This window comes from Maniola hyperantus, chromosome 24 (assembly GCF_902806685.2).
Source record: "Maniola hyperantus chromosome 24, iAphHyp1.2, whole genome shotgun sequence".
NCBI lineage: Eukaryota > Metazoa > Arthropoda > Insecta > Lepidoptera > Nymphalidae > Maniola > Maniola hyperantus.
Genome location: NC_048559.1, coordinates 9,164,166 through 9,181,366, shown reverse-complemented (window position 1 = coordinate 9,181,366; position 17,201 = coordinate 9,164,166). Strand labels below are relative to the sequence as shown.

Below are 17,201 nucleotides of genomic sequence, written 5' to 3'. Positions count from 1 at the left end.
GGGGAGGGAACACCTCGCACACCCACACAGCCCCCACGCTAAACCGGTGCGAGCGAGCGCGGGTGACATGAGGGCGTACGGGGCGTCCCCCCACCTCATACCGATTGCCATCTCAACCTGTCGCGTACTATAATATAGACTTCTAAAATTATAATTCTTGCTTTTGGCTTTGTCATAGTCGGGTTTTACCAAGCGACTGATTGTCAGTAGTCAGTGCCTGCGTTCCCGTTCCTTGCAACCTTGCGTCGTATCAACTAGCGAGGCTGTCTCGGGTGCTAGGTTATCAGATGACCTGATTCCGACTGAGTGAAACCAATACAAGCCCCTATACCGCTAACACCAATGTTAGGTTCCGCCTAAACGTTCGAGTTCAATGAAACAGAATACCGATAAAAATCTGCATTAGCGTTTTAAACAATTAAGTAGGTACAGCACGCGTCAGAAAATAAGGTACATCGGCCTTTTAAATGACATTTTGACTTTGTAGAGCGTTGTCTCTGTCACTCATTCCTATATGACGTTTTGTTGGTCTCAACGACAGAGACAATGCTCTACAAATCCGCTGTCTCCTTCTAAAGATCGATGTACAATATTTTCTGTTATCACTTGCTTTAACGATGAAGGAAAACATCGTGAGGAAACCTGCATGACTGAGAGTTCTCCATAATGTTCTCAAAGGTGTTGAAGTCCGCAAATCCGCACTTGGCCAGCGTGGTAGATTACCTATAGCCAAAACCCTTCTAATTCTGAGAGAAGACCCGTGTTCAGTAGTGAGCCGGCAATAGGTTGATCATGATGATGACTCGTAATTGGTTTTAATGGACTTACCAGCTATAAGCACCATGCCGCCATTAGGAGCGCCCGTGAACAGAGATCCAGCAGTATCAGAAGCGACGTAGATAGCTCGTGCGCAGTTCCCGTCCTTTTCCCTCACGCTGTCGGCTAGCGAAGCGTTGCTGCTCTCCTGCTCGCACCCTGACAGCGTCAGACCCTGGGTGATAACAAGAAATCTTAACACTTATATCAAGTCAAAGAAAATTCCCTGACTTACTCATCAATGCCCTAGCTAAGTCCTTTGGACTGGGAAAGCTGAAATTTTGCAAAGGGGTAACCGCCATATGTGTGTGAAGTCTACCAACCCGCACATGGCCAGCGTGGAAGACTACGACTAAAATCCTTCTCACTCTGAGAGGAGACCCGTGCTCTGTAGTGCTATGGCTATGGGTTGATGATGATGAACAGCCGTAGCCCGCAGGTATAGTTTTCACGATTATAAGCCTCATAAGAATTCTCAGAGTCAATCAGCGGGCGATAGAGAGAACTTTGCTTGGAGTTTGGAAATGAGGAGATCCGTACTCCGTAGGAGAACTAGAGTAACCGACATAGCTCAACGGGTTGCGAAGCTGAAGTGGCAATGGGCAGGGCATATAGCTTGGAAAGCTGATAGATGTTGGGGTCTCAAGGTGCTGGAATGGCGAGCTCGCACCGGAAGGCGTAGTAGATGGACGGACGACATCAGACAAGTCGCAGGGAGCCGCTGGTTGGCGGCGGCGCAAGACGTGGCGTGTGGAAGTCCCTACAAGAGACCTATGTCCAGCAGTGGACGTGTATCGGTTGATGATGATGATGATGATGCTGATGATGAACCAAGTGAGCCCGGTCTACAGCATAGTGACAGTAGGTAGAAGCTTTCCCCGGGATGAGAACCCATGACCTTGTTAAGGATCCATGAGCTCTAACCATTTAACCGATCGATTGAGGACAATAAAGGTTAATAGGGCCAACTGAAGAGGTCATAGATATAGCTGAGAATTGAATGGACAGCCAATTCAAGATTCAATCTTTTTTGGTTTTTCATAAAAGAACTAGCTGATGCCCGCGACATCGTACGCGTGGATTTAGTTTTTTAAAAATCCCGTGGGAACTTATCCGGGATAAAAAGTAGCCTATGTCCTTCCTCAGGATGCAAGCTATCTCTGTACCAAATTTCATAAAAATCGGTTGAACGGATGGGCCGTGAAAAGCTAGCAGACAGACAGACAGACAGATAGACAGACAGACGCACTTTCGCATTTATAATATAAGTATGGATATTAGAGGGAATTGAACTCGGGACTTGTTTTCACCACTACGCAATTACAATACGCGTCAGAAAATAATGTACATCGGCCTTTAGAATGACATTTCAGCTTTGTAGAGCGTTCTCTGACACCTATGTGACGTTTTGTCGGTTCTAACGACACAGACGATGCTCTACAAACCCGCTATCTCCTTCTAAAGGTCGATGTACCTACTCTACTGTACACTATATTGCGTGTTTGTTGATTAAATAAAACTTACTTGTTATTTTTCCTCTACTTTTCCGTAACGACCGAGAAGGGTCAAAAGTTTATAGAGTTATAATTATACGTAGTTAAACTAAACTAAATTTCGTTCAACATCATAACATAGAATCTTATCGCAATCGTACTTTTATAAATAGCGAGTGAGTGATTATTTTTATTAAGGTGGACACATTGAGTTTTTAATTATACCTACCTATTACTTATTTTATACATATAGGTACCTACCCATTGTTAAAAGTAGAGATCTTTGTTTTGTTTTAGATACCTACAATGTACTTAGCTTAGAATTTATAGAAATGAAAATGTGTATTGGGAGAAAATATTAATAACTAGATGATGCCCGCGACTTCGTCTGCGTGGATTTAGGTTTTTATAAAAATAGCCTAAGTATGTCACTCTCCAGGTCCTAAACTATACCCATGCAAAAAATCACGTCGATCCGTTGCTCCGTTGCGACGTGATTGAAGGACAAACCAACAAACCATTAAACCAACAAACAAACACACTTTCGCATTTATAACAAGGGTACTGATATAATAATGTTACAGATTCAATTACATTAGAAAATCTGGTCAAATGCGAGCGGAACTCGCACACGAATGGTTCCGTACCATCGCTCGTACAAGATTATGAATTTTTAATTTGTTATAATTAGCATGGCAGCCATTTAAAAAAAATTGTTTATGGTTATAGCGGCAATAGAAATGCACATTCGGTGAAAATTTCAACTTTAACTATTACGGTTCATGAGGTACCCCGCTGACAGACAGACGGACGGAAAGCGGAGGCTTTGTAACCCGGCACTCTGACACGGACACTTTGGAACCCTAAAAACGATTAATTGACCTTCTTGTATTAGTATTAGCAAGATCAATAGCGTGGATTGTGGAATGTGACGTAAAAAGTAGTTTTCCATGAAAGGAGGAAGGCGGGCCAGCCTACCACCATACAGGGCCCTACGCTAGGAGAGATGCCCTACACACTTTGCTACGAAGGGCAATATGGAAATGAGCTGCCATAGTGAACATATACATAAGTAAATGCATACTTAACCGATTTCAAAAAAGAAGGAGGTTCTCAATTCGTCGGAATCTTTGTTTGTTGCTTCTTTTGAGTTCACCATCATCATGATCAACCCATATCTGGCTCACTACAGAGCACGGGTCTCCTCTAAGAGTGAGAAGGATTTTGACCATAGTCTATACCACGCTGGCCATGTGCGGATTGGTAGACTTCACACACCTTTGTGAACATTATGGAGAACTCTCAGGCATGCAAGTTTCCTCGCGATGTTTTCCTTCATCGTTAAAGCGAGTGATATTTAATTTCTCAAAACGCACATAACTCCAAAAAGTTAGAGGTGCGTGCCCGGGATCGAACCCCCGACTTAGAAGGCGGACGTCCTAACCACTAGGCTATCACAGCTTCTATCGTAGGTCTTGATGTCTAGACGATGTCTATTCACTCTTGACTTGAAGGTACCTATATTAAAAGTAGAGGGGAAAAGTGATGCTAGAAGGCCATTTCATATCATATCTGCGACTCGAATTAGCAACGAGGAAGCAAATCGCTCAGTACGATATCGATATGAAGCTATAGGAAGATACTGAGAGACCAGCTCACCAAAGAGTCCAAAGGCGTATCCAGCGGTATGCCCGCGTCTTCCTTGGCGGCATGCAGCATGTGTATGACTCGCCTGGCACACTCGTCTATGCCCATGGCCCAGTGGTTGGTGCCAGGGCCGCGGGACCGGCCCACCACGCGGCCCAGTTGGTCGCATATCACCAGGTTTGAGTGAGTACCACCACTGGAACAAAATATAGCAAACATTTCAGTTCATACTTTTTCATATTAGTCGCATCTGAACTACGATGTGAGTGAGAGCTCGCGCACGTATTATTCCACACGCTCGTGTACTGTGTACGGATGTAGCACTCACACTAATGCAAATGGCGAAAGCGGGGTGCGCCGCGGCGCGCGGGCTGGTGCGTTTCGCTCTTTCGTGTCGCGCGCTCCACTGACGCCTAAAAATGCTATTGCGACGCGTCTTGCGGTTAGCTTCAAGAAGGACTATTTAATTGGCGCGAACTATACTCAAGTAAACGAAATAATTATGGCGCAATAATGATTATCGCGCAGTAAAATGTAGGCAATAACAATTAAATAATTGTCCAAAATTTCTGAATTCGCAACATCATATTGTGCTTACATATCTAATTGTAAACAAAGATAAACACTTAGATACCTATTTATGGATTCATAATGATACATAATCCTAGTGATAACTGATAACTGATAACAAGTGTCGGTGTTATCCTGTTAGCGATAAGTTATCAATCGTCATGAACTTGGCCCTCTTACGAACAGTTCCAGGTAAATAGAACATTACTTTAAACTTATGTCTCTCATAAATTCAAATATCCTTATCTCAATCTATATACCTATTATATAAAAGGAAAAGTTGACTGACTGACTGACTGATCTATCAATGTACAGCTCAAACTACTGGACGGATCGGGCTGAAATTTAGCATGCAGATTGCAGATGTATACCTATTATGACGTAGACATCCGCTAAGAAAGGATTTTTGAAAATTAAACCCCTAAGGGGGTAAAATGGAAGTTTCAAATTTTGTATAGTCCCTATGTCCAGCAGTGGACGTCTATCGGTTGAGGATGATGAAGGAGGTAAAATAGGGGGTAATAGGGGGTTGAAATTCGTGTAATCCACGCGGACGAAGTTTAGTTGAAGGTTTTGACCTTGAAAATTGAACTGCGCAAAATGCATCTTATGACGTCATTCGAGAGGTGTGCCTGTCGACATGAGCGCCACTTGGACCTCTATCGCGTTCAACATTGACGTCACATTGTAGTTACGAGTTGCATTTGAATGTCAACATGGAAAACAACTTTATGGCTCCAACACACATTGGCCCACAGATATACACTTACAGATATGCAACTAGCGAAACTAGCGGCTAGATTTTAGCGGATGTCTACGTTATAATAGCAATCTGCATGTCGAACAGCCCGATCCGTCCAGTAGCTTGAACTGTGCCTCGAATCTTGATAGATAAATCAGTCACCTTTTCCTTTTATATATTTAGACTAGCTTATGCTCGCGACTTCGTCCGCGTGGACTAGGTACATAAATTTCAAACCCCCATTTGACCCACTTACAAGTAGAGTTCCGAAAACCCCTTTCTTAGTTGCTACCTACTCTTTACATAGAACACACCCTCCAAGCTATATAAGTTAAGCTATGTATAAGCGTTGATATACGTATATAAGTCATTCAGTCAGTCAGTCAGTCTGCCCTAATTTGGCATCATAAATTATCAAAATCCTATAATAGCTAACAAGAGTGGGTGTGTCGACTGTCGAGACTCGAGATAGATAAAGGTTATTTCCCGCAGCCCGCATCGCATTCCGTCGCGCCTCGCGCCTCGCGCCACGCCACACGCCACACGTGTCGAATTACAATCACCTGACGGCACACACATCGCCACAGGCATATCCATAGAGCAGAAACAAAGAGGAGTTGGCCTAAGCAACTGTGCACTGTGATTTTCAACTAGGTCCTGACGTCATCACTGTGGGCGGGGCCTTAGTTAGTATGCTGTCTGCGTTCGTCAGGTTCACATATATTGAGACTCGTATTATCGGTGTGTTTTCGCGTTTTTAAGAACAAAAGGATGAAGTGTTGTGTTTTATCGTGTCAAAGTTATTCAGACAGACGTTCTGATGCTATGAATGGTATCACATTTCATTTGTAAGTAATTTTATACGTAATTTCTACACTTATTGACATCTAGTGTGAGATAGCTGAACTATGTAGTGACATCAATATATCGATGTTAGGTCGCTAAGCGAGTAGTTTTGCTACTAACCCGCAGATGGAAAATTGAGAAGTGGGCGGCGTTCCACAACCCCTCACCCCGCAAAATGTCACTCGATATTTCATAGGGAAATCTTAATACAACATCTCCTCTTTGTTTCTGCTCTATGGGCATATCACTACCCATATTATAAATGTGATTGTTTGTTGGTTTGTCCTTCAATCACGTCGCAACAGAGCAACGGATCGACGTGATTTTATCCTGCAAAATCAAAGAGTTCCCACGGAATTTTTAAAAAACCTAATTCCAAGCGGACGAAATCGCGGGCATCAGCTAATAAACCATAAAACATTTACCGCGGCAGAAAATATTGTACCTACATATGGACCTATAGAAAAAGATAGCGGTTTCGTAGTGGTTCGATATGGATTTTGACGGATTCAGAGCATAGAGAACTCTCTGAAGCTAAATACTACTCTGCCGGCCCTGAGTGGTTGTCATAAGTATTATGGCGCCTGACAGAGGTCTGATCGTTACCAAAAATTACATGATATGGATATGGCTGGTGATGGTATAGAAAGTAAGTACTAGTTGTGCTCATGCAAACCGAATAAGGACTGATCACGATTCGGTTGCGTTTTCGAGCTATGCCCTTCCAAAGACCCCCTAATCTATAGAGCGGTCACGGTGATATTATCGTGGCGTTGTCTTTGTCGTTGAGACGGACAAAACGTCACATAGGTATGAGTGACAGAGACAACGCTCTACAAAGCCGAAATGTCATTCTAAAGGTGGATGTACAATATGTGTTGCTGGCTAAAGTTAGCGCACATCACAACAAATACCTACCTACCTACACCACAAGGATACAAGTGAAGGGGGCGTGGCGGAACCAGAATAACGGGTTTTGAACATAGTGATATTTAGCTGATTGTACCTATATGATTCCATTTATACTTCAACTAGCTGATGCTCACTGTGATGTTTAGTAAATATAGTGCACAAATAGATGGTGTCGCTACGCTCGCACTTTTGGCTGGTCATTGAGTGCGAGCGGGTGTACCGTCGATTTGCTTACTGAATATTTGATTTTAATTTGAAATCCTAAAGCCTCAACAAGTGTATTTCACATTTGGCGACGAATACAAGCGCAGTAAGTAAATTTTATCACTCAAATTAGGTATGTACCGGCTTACAGAAATTGGTCAACAACAAAATATGAATTTCACAAACTGTTTTGGATAAGAAAAGAAATGGAGAAGTAGCTTAATAGAATTAGTACTTCAAATGCGGCCCGAAAATATCGGCCAAAAAGCTTATTTCAAATTATTTCATTTTTGGACTTATTGTTTAGGTACAGCTATTAAGTTTTATATTAAAATAAATATTTTATTATTATTTGAGAATTCGAATATTTTAAATTTATTGTCAATGAAAATAGGTCTTATATATAAATATTTTGCAATCGTTATTAGACTTTATATATAAATGTTAAGTTTATTATAAACTGAAGTCGTTGATATTATAAAACTTTTCTACGTTTCGTAATAAGAAACATAGATGTGTATAATTATGTGTGCCGACACCCGAGCCACTTGAACGATTTGAACGATTCCGACTCGGTTGTGAGCCCTCGTCTATACCTACTATTATAAATCAATGCATTATCGAATAACACAAATTCCTACCTTTTGTGTTGATACATTACGGCATTTTATTTGGTGTCTGTCTAAATTTCGATAATAAGCAAATAGGATGAGTAAGGTAGGTGTTAAAAAGAAGTATTCAATTACGATTATAGTTTACGTATTGTTGACCAAATCTGTTCGCAAATTAATACCTATACCTATTATACTTACCTATCGAAATTTTCGATCAATCAGCCAAATGTACCAACGAAAATATTATCGTTAATTTACCTGTTTTAACCAAATACTTTTACCACTTCAATAACTTTGAAGTCATAACGAAATAAATGTGGTTAAAACGAAATACATACGTATGATTTTCGATCAATCAGCCAAATGTACCAACGAAAATATTATCGTTAATTTACTTGTTTTAACCAAGTACTTTTACCACTTCAATAACTTTGAAGTCATAACGAAATAAATGTGGTTAAAACGAAATACATACGTATGATTTTCGATCAATCAGCCAAATGTACCAACGAAAATATTATCGTTAATTTACCTGTTTTAACCAAGCACTGACCACTTCAATAACTTTGAAGTCATAACTATATAACTAAATGTAGTTAAAACGAAATACCTACATGCGTATGAAGTGTCACAAAATCAAAATAATACCTGTTAAGGCCAAGTAACTACCAAATGGAAGTGAAGTCAAATCGATTGCATTTTGCACTGTCTATCGTTATTACCGACCGTCGTCGTCGTCGAAGTCATAACGAACGACGATAAACAAAGCTATTTATTTGAAAGGCATATTTTTCGGTTGATGAAGCAGGAACCAGATGAAAAGTTTGAAAAATTTTTGGTTCGTCTAAGACGACAAAGTTCTAAATGCAATTTTGCAAATGAAAATGAAAGTCTTATTGACCAAATTACAGAAAAGTGTAGTTCGACTAAGTTGAGGAAGAATATTTTACTACTAGGTGATACAGCAACAATTGAAAAAATCATAACAGAGGCAAACACTTTAGAAACGGTCGAACGGCAGTTGAACGAGTTTCACGATAGACAGTGCACAAATGCAACAACTACCAGCCTTAATAAAATTGATATCAAAAAAGCCAAGCGGTTTACTAGAACAGAGGCTGATATCTGTTGCCGATGTGGCAGCAAAAATCACAGTAGTGACAGCAGTTCCTGCCCTGCAATAAACGCTAATTGCGTGAAATGTGGTTTCAAAGGTCATTTTCAGAAACACTGTAGAACTAGGGCAAATAAAAGAAAAGGTTCTAACCTCACTGCAAACGACAAAATTAAAGCTAAAAAACCCAAAGTGGAAAACCCCAAAAATAAAGAGGCCCCAAAAAAATAAAGAGTCTACATCTGTAGACTACATTTTCCACATGGACGACTTGATTCAGGCAGTAGATCCAATACTATAAATGATAAAACTTGGCAACTTATGAAATGGTCTCAAAGTTCTAGTTTTCAATCAACAAAAGTCTTCAGACAAAACTTTTATGGCGTACGGTGCTAAACACCCACTAAAAGTATTAGGTTCATTTGATGCAGAAATAAAAGTAGGTTCTAAATCATTAACAACAAAATTTTATGTCATTGAAAATGATTCAAGAAACCTTTTAGGTAAAGAAACTGCCATTGCCCTTAACATACTAAAACTAGGTTTTGATGTAAATTCCGTTGAACAAAATCAATTTCCCAAATTCAAAGATGTCCAATTAGAGATAACTATTGACAAAACAGTTCCTCCAGTTTGTCAACCTTATAGACGAGTCCCAATTCCTTTGGAATCAAAGATAAACAAAAATAGAGGAACTAGTAAAAATGGACGTCATTGAAACTGTAAATAAACCATCTTCTTGGGTTTCTCCAATGGTACCGGTTCTAAAGCCTGACGATGATATTCGTATTTGTTTGGATATGCGTGCTGCTAACAAAGCCATCATTAGAGAAAACCATCCACTGCCCACCATGGAACAGCTCATTCCCAAATTTGGCAAAGCAAAATTTTTCTCAAAATTAGATATTAAGAATGCTTTTCATCAGATTGAACTCACAGAAAATAGCAGAGAAATTACAACTTTTATAACAAGCAAAGGGCTTTACATATACAAACGATTAATGTTTGGAATATCGTGCGCACCTGAACATTTTCAAAAAATTATGGAGAGAATATTATTGCCATGCGAAGGAGTTGTAAACTTTATAGTTACATTGTTGTATGACATTGTTGTTTTTGGGCGACATGAAAAAGAACATGATGCTAGGTTTCAACACGCATTAAAAGTACTCAGGGACAAAAGTTTTCTAGGATTATTCAAATTTGTTGGAAAATGGATCCCTAATTTGTCAACCTTGACAGATGTGGAAAAACGGTACTGTCAAACAGAAAAAGAGGCATTAGCTTTAGTGTGGGCCATTGAACATTTTCATATTATGTACTTATATGGAAAAAGAATTCGAGCTGGTCACAGACCATAAGCCTCTAGAGGTCATATTTGGCACGAAATCAAAGCCTTGCGCAAGAATCGAGCGCTGGGTCCCCCGTTTACAATCATATGATTATAAAGTCATATATAAACCTGGAAAATCTAATATAGCTGATCCACTATCCCGTCTATGTACGGGTACTAGTGCACAAAATAGCCCTTTTGAAAATGAACATCATGTTAACCAGATTGTCCAATACGCGCGTCCAGTAGCATTATCCCTTAAATCGATTATTGAAGCATCTAATGATGATGATGATGAGTTCAAATTAGTGAAGAATGCTTTAATAAATAATGTGTGGGATCCTTCAGTAAATAATTACAAGATGTTTCTCATAAAAGTCTGGTGGCCAAAAATAGATAAAGATACTGAAAATACTGTAAAAAATTGCAGAGGGTGTACTTTAGTCTCGGCACCCAATCCACCAGTACCCATGAAAAGACGAAAACTGACTGGAAAGATGATTTGCTAAAATATTTAATGGGGTATAACAGTACTCCTCATCCTTCCACAGGGAAATCCCCCTCAGAGTTGTCCCATGGAAGACAATTTAGAGACAAATTACCTTTTCTAACGGACCTTGAACATAACTATAATGATTCGGAAGTAAGAGATAGAGACAAAGAAAAAAAAAGAGAAAAACAAATTAATAGAAGATAGGAAAAGAAAGGCTGCAGATAGAGAATTGCTACAGATAGAGAATTGGAGATTGGGGAGAAAGTGTATGTGAAGAATATGATTGAAGAAAATAAATTAGTTGTTCAATTTAATCCAATACCTCATACAGTAATAAGTGCTGACGGAAGCGACGTAAACGTAAAGAATGATGAAATTGGTCAAGAGTACAGGAGGAATATTGTTCACCTTAAGAAAGTAGAAGGTCACTGGAAAGTCATTGATCATGAAGAAACATCTGATAAAGAAGTTTAGGTTAATAAGTTGATTCAAGGATAAAATATTGTTTTGTTTGTTTCTAAATGCTAATCATATTGTAATTAAAATAATGAATTAATTTATAAAAAGGAAGAGATGTGATGTTTAGTAAATATAGTGCACAAATAGATGGTGTCGCTACGCTCGCACTTTTGGCTGGTCATTGAGTGCGAGCGGGTGTACCGTCGATTTGCTTACTGAATATTTGATTTTAATTTGAAATCCTAAAGCCTCAACAAGTGTATTTCACACTCACGACTTCGTTCGCGTGGACTTCACTTTTAAACCCCTACTTCACCCCTTTAGGGGTTGAATTATCAAACATCCTTTCTTAGCGGATGCCTACGTCATAATAGCTATCTGCATGCCAAATTTCAGCCCGATCCGTCCAGTAATTTGAGCTGTGCGTTGATAGATCAGCCAGTCAGTCACCTTTTCCTTTTATAGGTATATAAAAAGTTTTGATTGACAGTCGGGATACCTCCCTATTACCTGGCTCTTTAGGTGAGAGCTCAATGCTCATAAGATAATATCAATCAATCAATCACCTGTTTGTGTCCACTGCTGAACATAGGCCTTCCCAAGAGCGCACCATTATACACGATCCTCCGCCTTCCTCATCTACCCGTTTCCCGCCACCGCTTTCAGGTCATCGGTTCAGCGCGCTGGTCTGCTCCAGAACAAGTCTGTTCCATCGGCCGTCGCGTTGGCTCTGCGACAGACATGACCTGCCCACCGCCACTTCAGCTTGCTAATCCTTTGTCGGTCGCTTTTGTTCTTCTGAGAGAAATTCTTGATCCCTAAGAGAAATATCCAACATCTCGCTCAGGTCATGTCTGTCGCAGAGCCAACGCGACGGCCGATGGAACAGACGTGTTCTGGAGTGGAGTCTGCCCGCTGGACCGATGACCCGGAAAAGGTGGCGGGAAACCAGTGGCGTGCAGATAGATAGTGCATAGAGGCATAAATATACTGTTTACCCTAGTGACCCTAGTCTTAATAACTCAATGCTTATTTTTCACTATGACTAAATAGGTTCATACCGAATTGCCTACTCAGGCTTGAATACCTGTGCACGCCACTGCGGGAAACGGGTGGATGAAGAAGGTAGAGCACCGCGTTTGGTGGCGCGCTCTTGAAAAGGCCTATGTCCAACAATGGGCGCATACAGGATGATGGATTAGATTGGATTGCATGCAATAGGCCCAATCTTTGCGGTTAGCTGGCAGCCAGTGCACCGATTTTTGTAATCAATCATAATTTCGCAGGACGTGCAATATTACGAGAGTAATGATGCAATTAGGTTAGGCAGGTATATCGCTAATTGTTATTAATAGAATGCTAGGTAAATTATAATCATTTTATTGAAAAATTTTGCCTATTTCTGCTAATTGGAAAACTTTAGATTGAATATGGCACTAATCTAAATGCAACTCCCCGTCTTACAATTCTATAAATTCTTAAGTGGGGTTGTCTCAACTTTTTTGGAAATAATAAGAAAAGTTTTAATTTGGGAAAAAAAGTGGTTTAGCAAACTGTAGTGCTATAGAATATTTATAATTTATCATTGAAGTAGAGAAGACTGTAAAATCTGCCTTTTTTTACGCACAAAAGAAATTTTGGATTTGGAGCAGTTAAAATTTTGCCCATGATTATAAAATGATCATGTTGACCTACTACTTAGGTCGAATTGTTTTACACGCTTTACATCATCAACGTTATATGTGTGAGACATACACAAATATACACACCGGTTTTTTTTATATAAACTAGTTTGTAGTTTGAATTTTGATTCGATATTGACCTTCGAGTATTGGATTTAATCGATCTACTACCTGTTAATATTAATAAAATACTCGCTGAATTCGATTTTTAACGACATTCTATCGAAAACAAACTAAATAAGAATAATATTAATTTTAGGATAGGACTTCCTAAAATTAAAACTTGAATACTTGTTAAAGCTTCAAGTTTGAGGAGTTAGATTACCAGCGCTTATAGGTACCTTTTTGCATGGAAAACTCCTTGTTTTAGGGTTTTTCAAGGGCGTAGCGATGTGAGCAGATAATTTCAAGGAAATTACGGTTTTAAGTAAGTAGGTGAATTGTTAATTATGTGCATGGGTAAATTAAAATACATATATAACTTTTACAAACGGTTTTTTAAAGCGAGGGATTTCTCCCCATTGCGTTTTTCGAAAATACACGTTAATTTATAATGTACCTACCAAAATATTTTACAGAAGAATGTTTTATGGAGAATGATTTACAGAAGAATGTTTAGGATAATCTCTGCGACTGTTGTTAATGTCGGAGAAATTCTGACAATGCTTTTAATTCTATATTAGCCAATATTGAATTGATTGATTGAGATGTTAGATTTTTAGAAGTGCCTGTGGTACTAAGTCTAAGGCGAAGGTGACCCTAATAAATACCTACCTATAATATGAAAAGGTAAATAAAAACTCGTCTCCACGTGTTGCGGTATGCGAAATGTCAAGACTCAAGTGTCGGTCGGTATGTAAACACCAGCCAGCTTCGCCCATGGCCCAAGGTTGGAAAATACGCCTTATTTGAGTTCTGCTTTGCATAATCTAGCTTTGTGTGTCTTTGTGTTCTGGTAGGGGCAACCGGGAATCGATACCAGAACCTCGCCACTTCACCAGGAAGGTCGTCAAAATCTCTAGCATGTATACCCATTATTTTATTTTTAAATCAATGGGGATTTGTGGAAAAAAGTTCACAAATCCCCATTAGAAGCTCTAGACTTTAGAGTGTCAATGGGGATTTATGGCGGAAAAGTTCAAAAATCCCCATTGATGGGGATTGTCAATGGGGATTAGTGGAATAACCTTCGGGTCTGATGTTTATTATTCTAAACACTGAGAGTTCTATTTACCTCAATTACTTGTGACCTTCGAAGTCAGGGACATTGTGGAGGTTTATGAATCCTATGCACAATATTCGACTATGCCGCAGTCGAGGCAAATTCATAATCATCATCATCATCATCATCATGATCAACCGGGAACTCTCAGGCGTGCAGGTTTCCTTACAATGTTTTCCTTCACCGTTAGATAAAGTGTTATTTAATTACTTAAAACGCAGATAACTCCAAAAAGTTAGAAGAACCCCTGACCTCCGATTAGGAGTCGGACGTCCTAACCACTAGGCTATCACAGCTTGCAAATTGATATGGGCCGATTTGGAGAGTGCAGCAATCGGAGTGGGGACGCCCATCACATACCCCGATTGCCATCTCGACCTGTCGTAAACTATAGTTGGTATTTACTTCAAAGAATCTTATTATAAAAGCCATTGCTATAGAAAAGTAAATGTAAAAAACCATCCAGGGTCGCCAGGCGCGCCGATGTTAAATTCCGCACATATTTCATTACAACTTAAACATAATTGCTCTCTTATCACAAGAGCCATAAAGTTCATTATCGCACTAGTGACGTTAATCAGAGTCGTGCTTGTTTTTCACAATTATTATTATTACAGTTTATAATATTATGTTCTTATTTATTTTGCTATGAAAACAATTTAGACAGTAAGTATTTAGAAATTAAAATATTTATGTGCTTCTGTAAGTAAATACATATTTACACAAATTATATTGCAGTTTATAGTACCTAAATATTTTGCTATAAAAACAATTTAAGGGGACTCAGTTCGGTGCTTTCTCCATACAAACGTAGGAGGGAAAATACAACAATATTCGATATTGTACGCACAAAACTAAGAATTATATTGATTTATCTCGTCATTATCTAGGTTCAATGATATCTAAAACATTGAAAAAAATATTGATTTAAAAGTTACGAGCCTCAAAAGATTCCTATTTTAGCACTAAATTTATGACAACTTTGGGCGTAAATAAATAAGATTAGAGATATGAAAATTGTAAAACAACTTATCATTAGACGTAGTTTATTTATTCATTAGTTGAAATAACTTTACTTTGCAAACATAAATTCAGTAGTTTTTTCTCAAAAATACTTTTCCTAAACCTTTTTCGCGCGCTTGATTTCAGTGATAATCATCGTGCCTCTCAACTTTCTCATACAATGTCAAGTGAAAAGCAAACACGTTACCCACGTGCGCTGCCAATTTCGGTCGAGCGTCCTGCGTCACCTTAAGTATTCATAATTAAGTAGGTAGGTATGTATATTATGTGCTTTTGAGTATATATGCAGTAGGTACTAATACATGTTATTTTGCTAGAAAAACAATTTCTAGATCACTTTCTAGATTACTTAGAAATCAAAATGTGTGCTTGTGCAGGTGTAGGTGCAGGTGTAGGTGCAGGTGTAGGTGCAGGTGTAGGTGCAGGTGTAGGTGCAGGTGTAGGTGCAGGTGTAGGTGCAGGTGTAGGTGCAGGTGTAGGTGCAGGTGTAGGTGCAGGTGTAGGTGCAGGTGTAGGTGCAGGTGTAGGTGCAGGTGTAGGTAGGTACTTACTCAGTACTTACACAATGATTGCAGGCAGTTCCTATAAATAATTACTAAAGTTCATATTTTGCTACAAAAACAATTTAGACAGATTACATTACTTACCTAAGCATTTAGAAATTGAAATAATTTGTGCTTTTGTATACTTATGCAGTACTTAAATAAATATTTCTATTCTAAGTACCACCTAATTAATTTGAAAAGTATTGTGAAGTCTTAATAATATTATATCCTTGCATACTACAGTGAAACCTGGTTAAGAGGGAATTGGATAAGCGAGGAACCTCTATCAAGGATTATTGAAAATTCATCATCATCATCATCAATGATTAATGAATAGTGAAATAGGGGTTGGAAATTTGAGTAGGTAGTCCACGAAACGAAGTCACGAGCATAAGCTAGTTTTAAATATTATTATGTAGACACTACATAAGTTTGGCTTTCAAATAATCATGGACAACCAAGTCATAGACAGAACTCCAATTTTATTCATTAGTAAGTGGGATAGATAAAAATCACAAAAGAAATTGACGACTGAATTGGCTGCATGGTATTAATTATTGATCTTTGCCTAAAATTGCTTGCTAAAAGAGAAAAAGTGAAAACATAAACAATAAACATTCCATTTTCAATTTAACCACACAAGTGCTAAAATATCTAAGTAGGTAGCTACTTACCTACTAGAATAAAAATAGTTGGTGGGTCCGGCTATAAGGAACAACTAAACAAAGTGCAAGTACCGCTATATTTTAATACACTTCTGTCGAAACAACTATGATTTCAATTCAAGGCAAGCCTTTCTACTTTCAAATTAATTAACAATACGGTACTTATTATTGTTTATGTTTACTTACCCTTCTACGCCTCCGAAGTATCTGGTAGACTCCATTTTAAAACTTGTTTATATTATTTAATATTTTAAGCGTGGGTTGTCTCGTTATCACGCCGGAAGATTGATAAGAAATTGTATTATTTTTTATACACAACAACTAGCCACGAACGCGTTTGACGCACTGAAAAGAGAAAGCAAGCCGTCTGTCACACGTCAAGTGTCAATGTCAGTGCCAAAGTGGCAATGTCACAATGTACAGTGCTAGTGCGGCACTTGGCAATTACCGATTATCGTAACGATTATTACCGATAATTTGGAACGTCATTGCATTGCATAACATTATATTTTTAATTATTAAATGTCCTGAACAACCTATCTTGTGAAATTGTGTTTGAATATTGCTATTATTGTAGTTATTTTTAGGGTTCCGTATCCGAAAGGTGCCAACGAGACCCTAATACTAAGCCTTCGCTATCCGTCCGTCCGTCTGTTCGTACTGGATCTGTCTGTCAGCGGTCTATCTTTCGTAAACCGTAAGCGAGAGCTGAATTTTTTACAAAATGTATATTTCTATTGCCTCTATAACAACAAATAATGTTAAACACAAGTCTAACTGGTTCCTACGCAGCATCATTGTACCGAAGTGCTAAATTGCTT

At 38.9% G+C, this 17,201-nt stretch overlaps 1 protein-coding gene across 1 annotated transcript in view; it reads right to left on the bottom strand.

The window, feature by feature from the left end:
* LOC117993461 (serine protease HTRA2, mitochondrial-like) overlaps positions 1-16,703 on the bottom strand; it is a 28,220-nt gene extending 11,517 nt beyond the window's left edge. The window contains exons 1-3 of the mRNA XM_069507026.1: positions 16,567-16,703; positions 3,969-4,152; positions 829-991 (exon numbers count right to left, since the gene is read on the bottom strand). Coding sequence (XP_069363127.1) covers positions 829-991; positions 3,969-4,152; positions 16,567-16,601 — 382 coding nt within the window. The 5' untranslated portion in view covers positions 16,602-16,703. The remainder of the gene's footprint in view (positions 1-828; positions 992-3,968; positions 4,153-16,566) is intronic.
* Between the last annotated feature and the right edge of the window lie 498 nt (positions 16,704-17,201).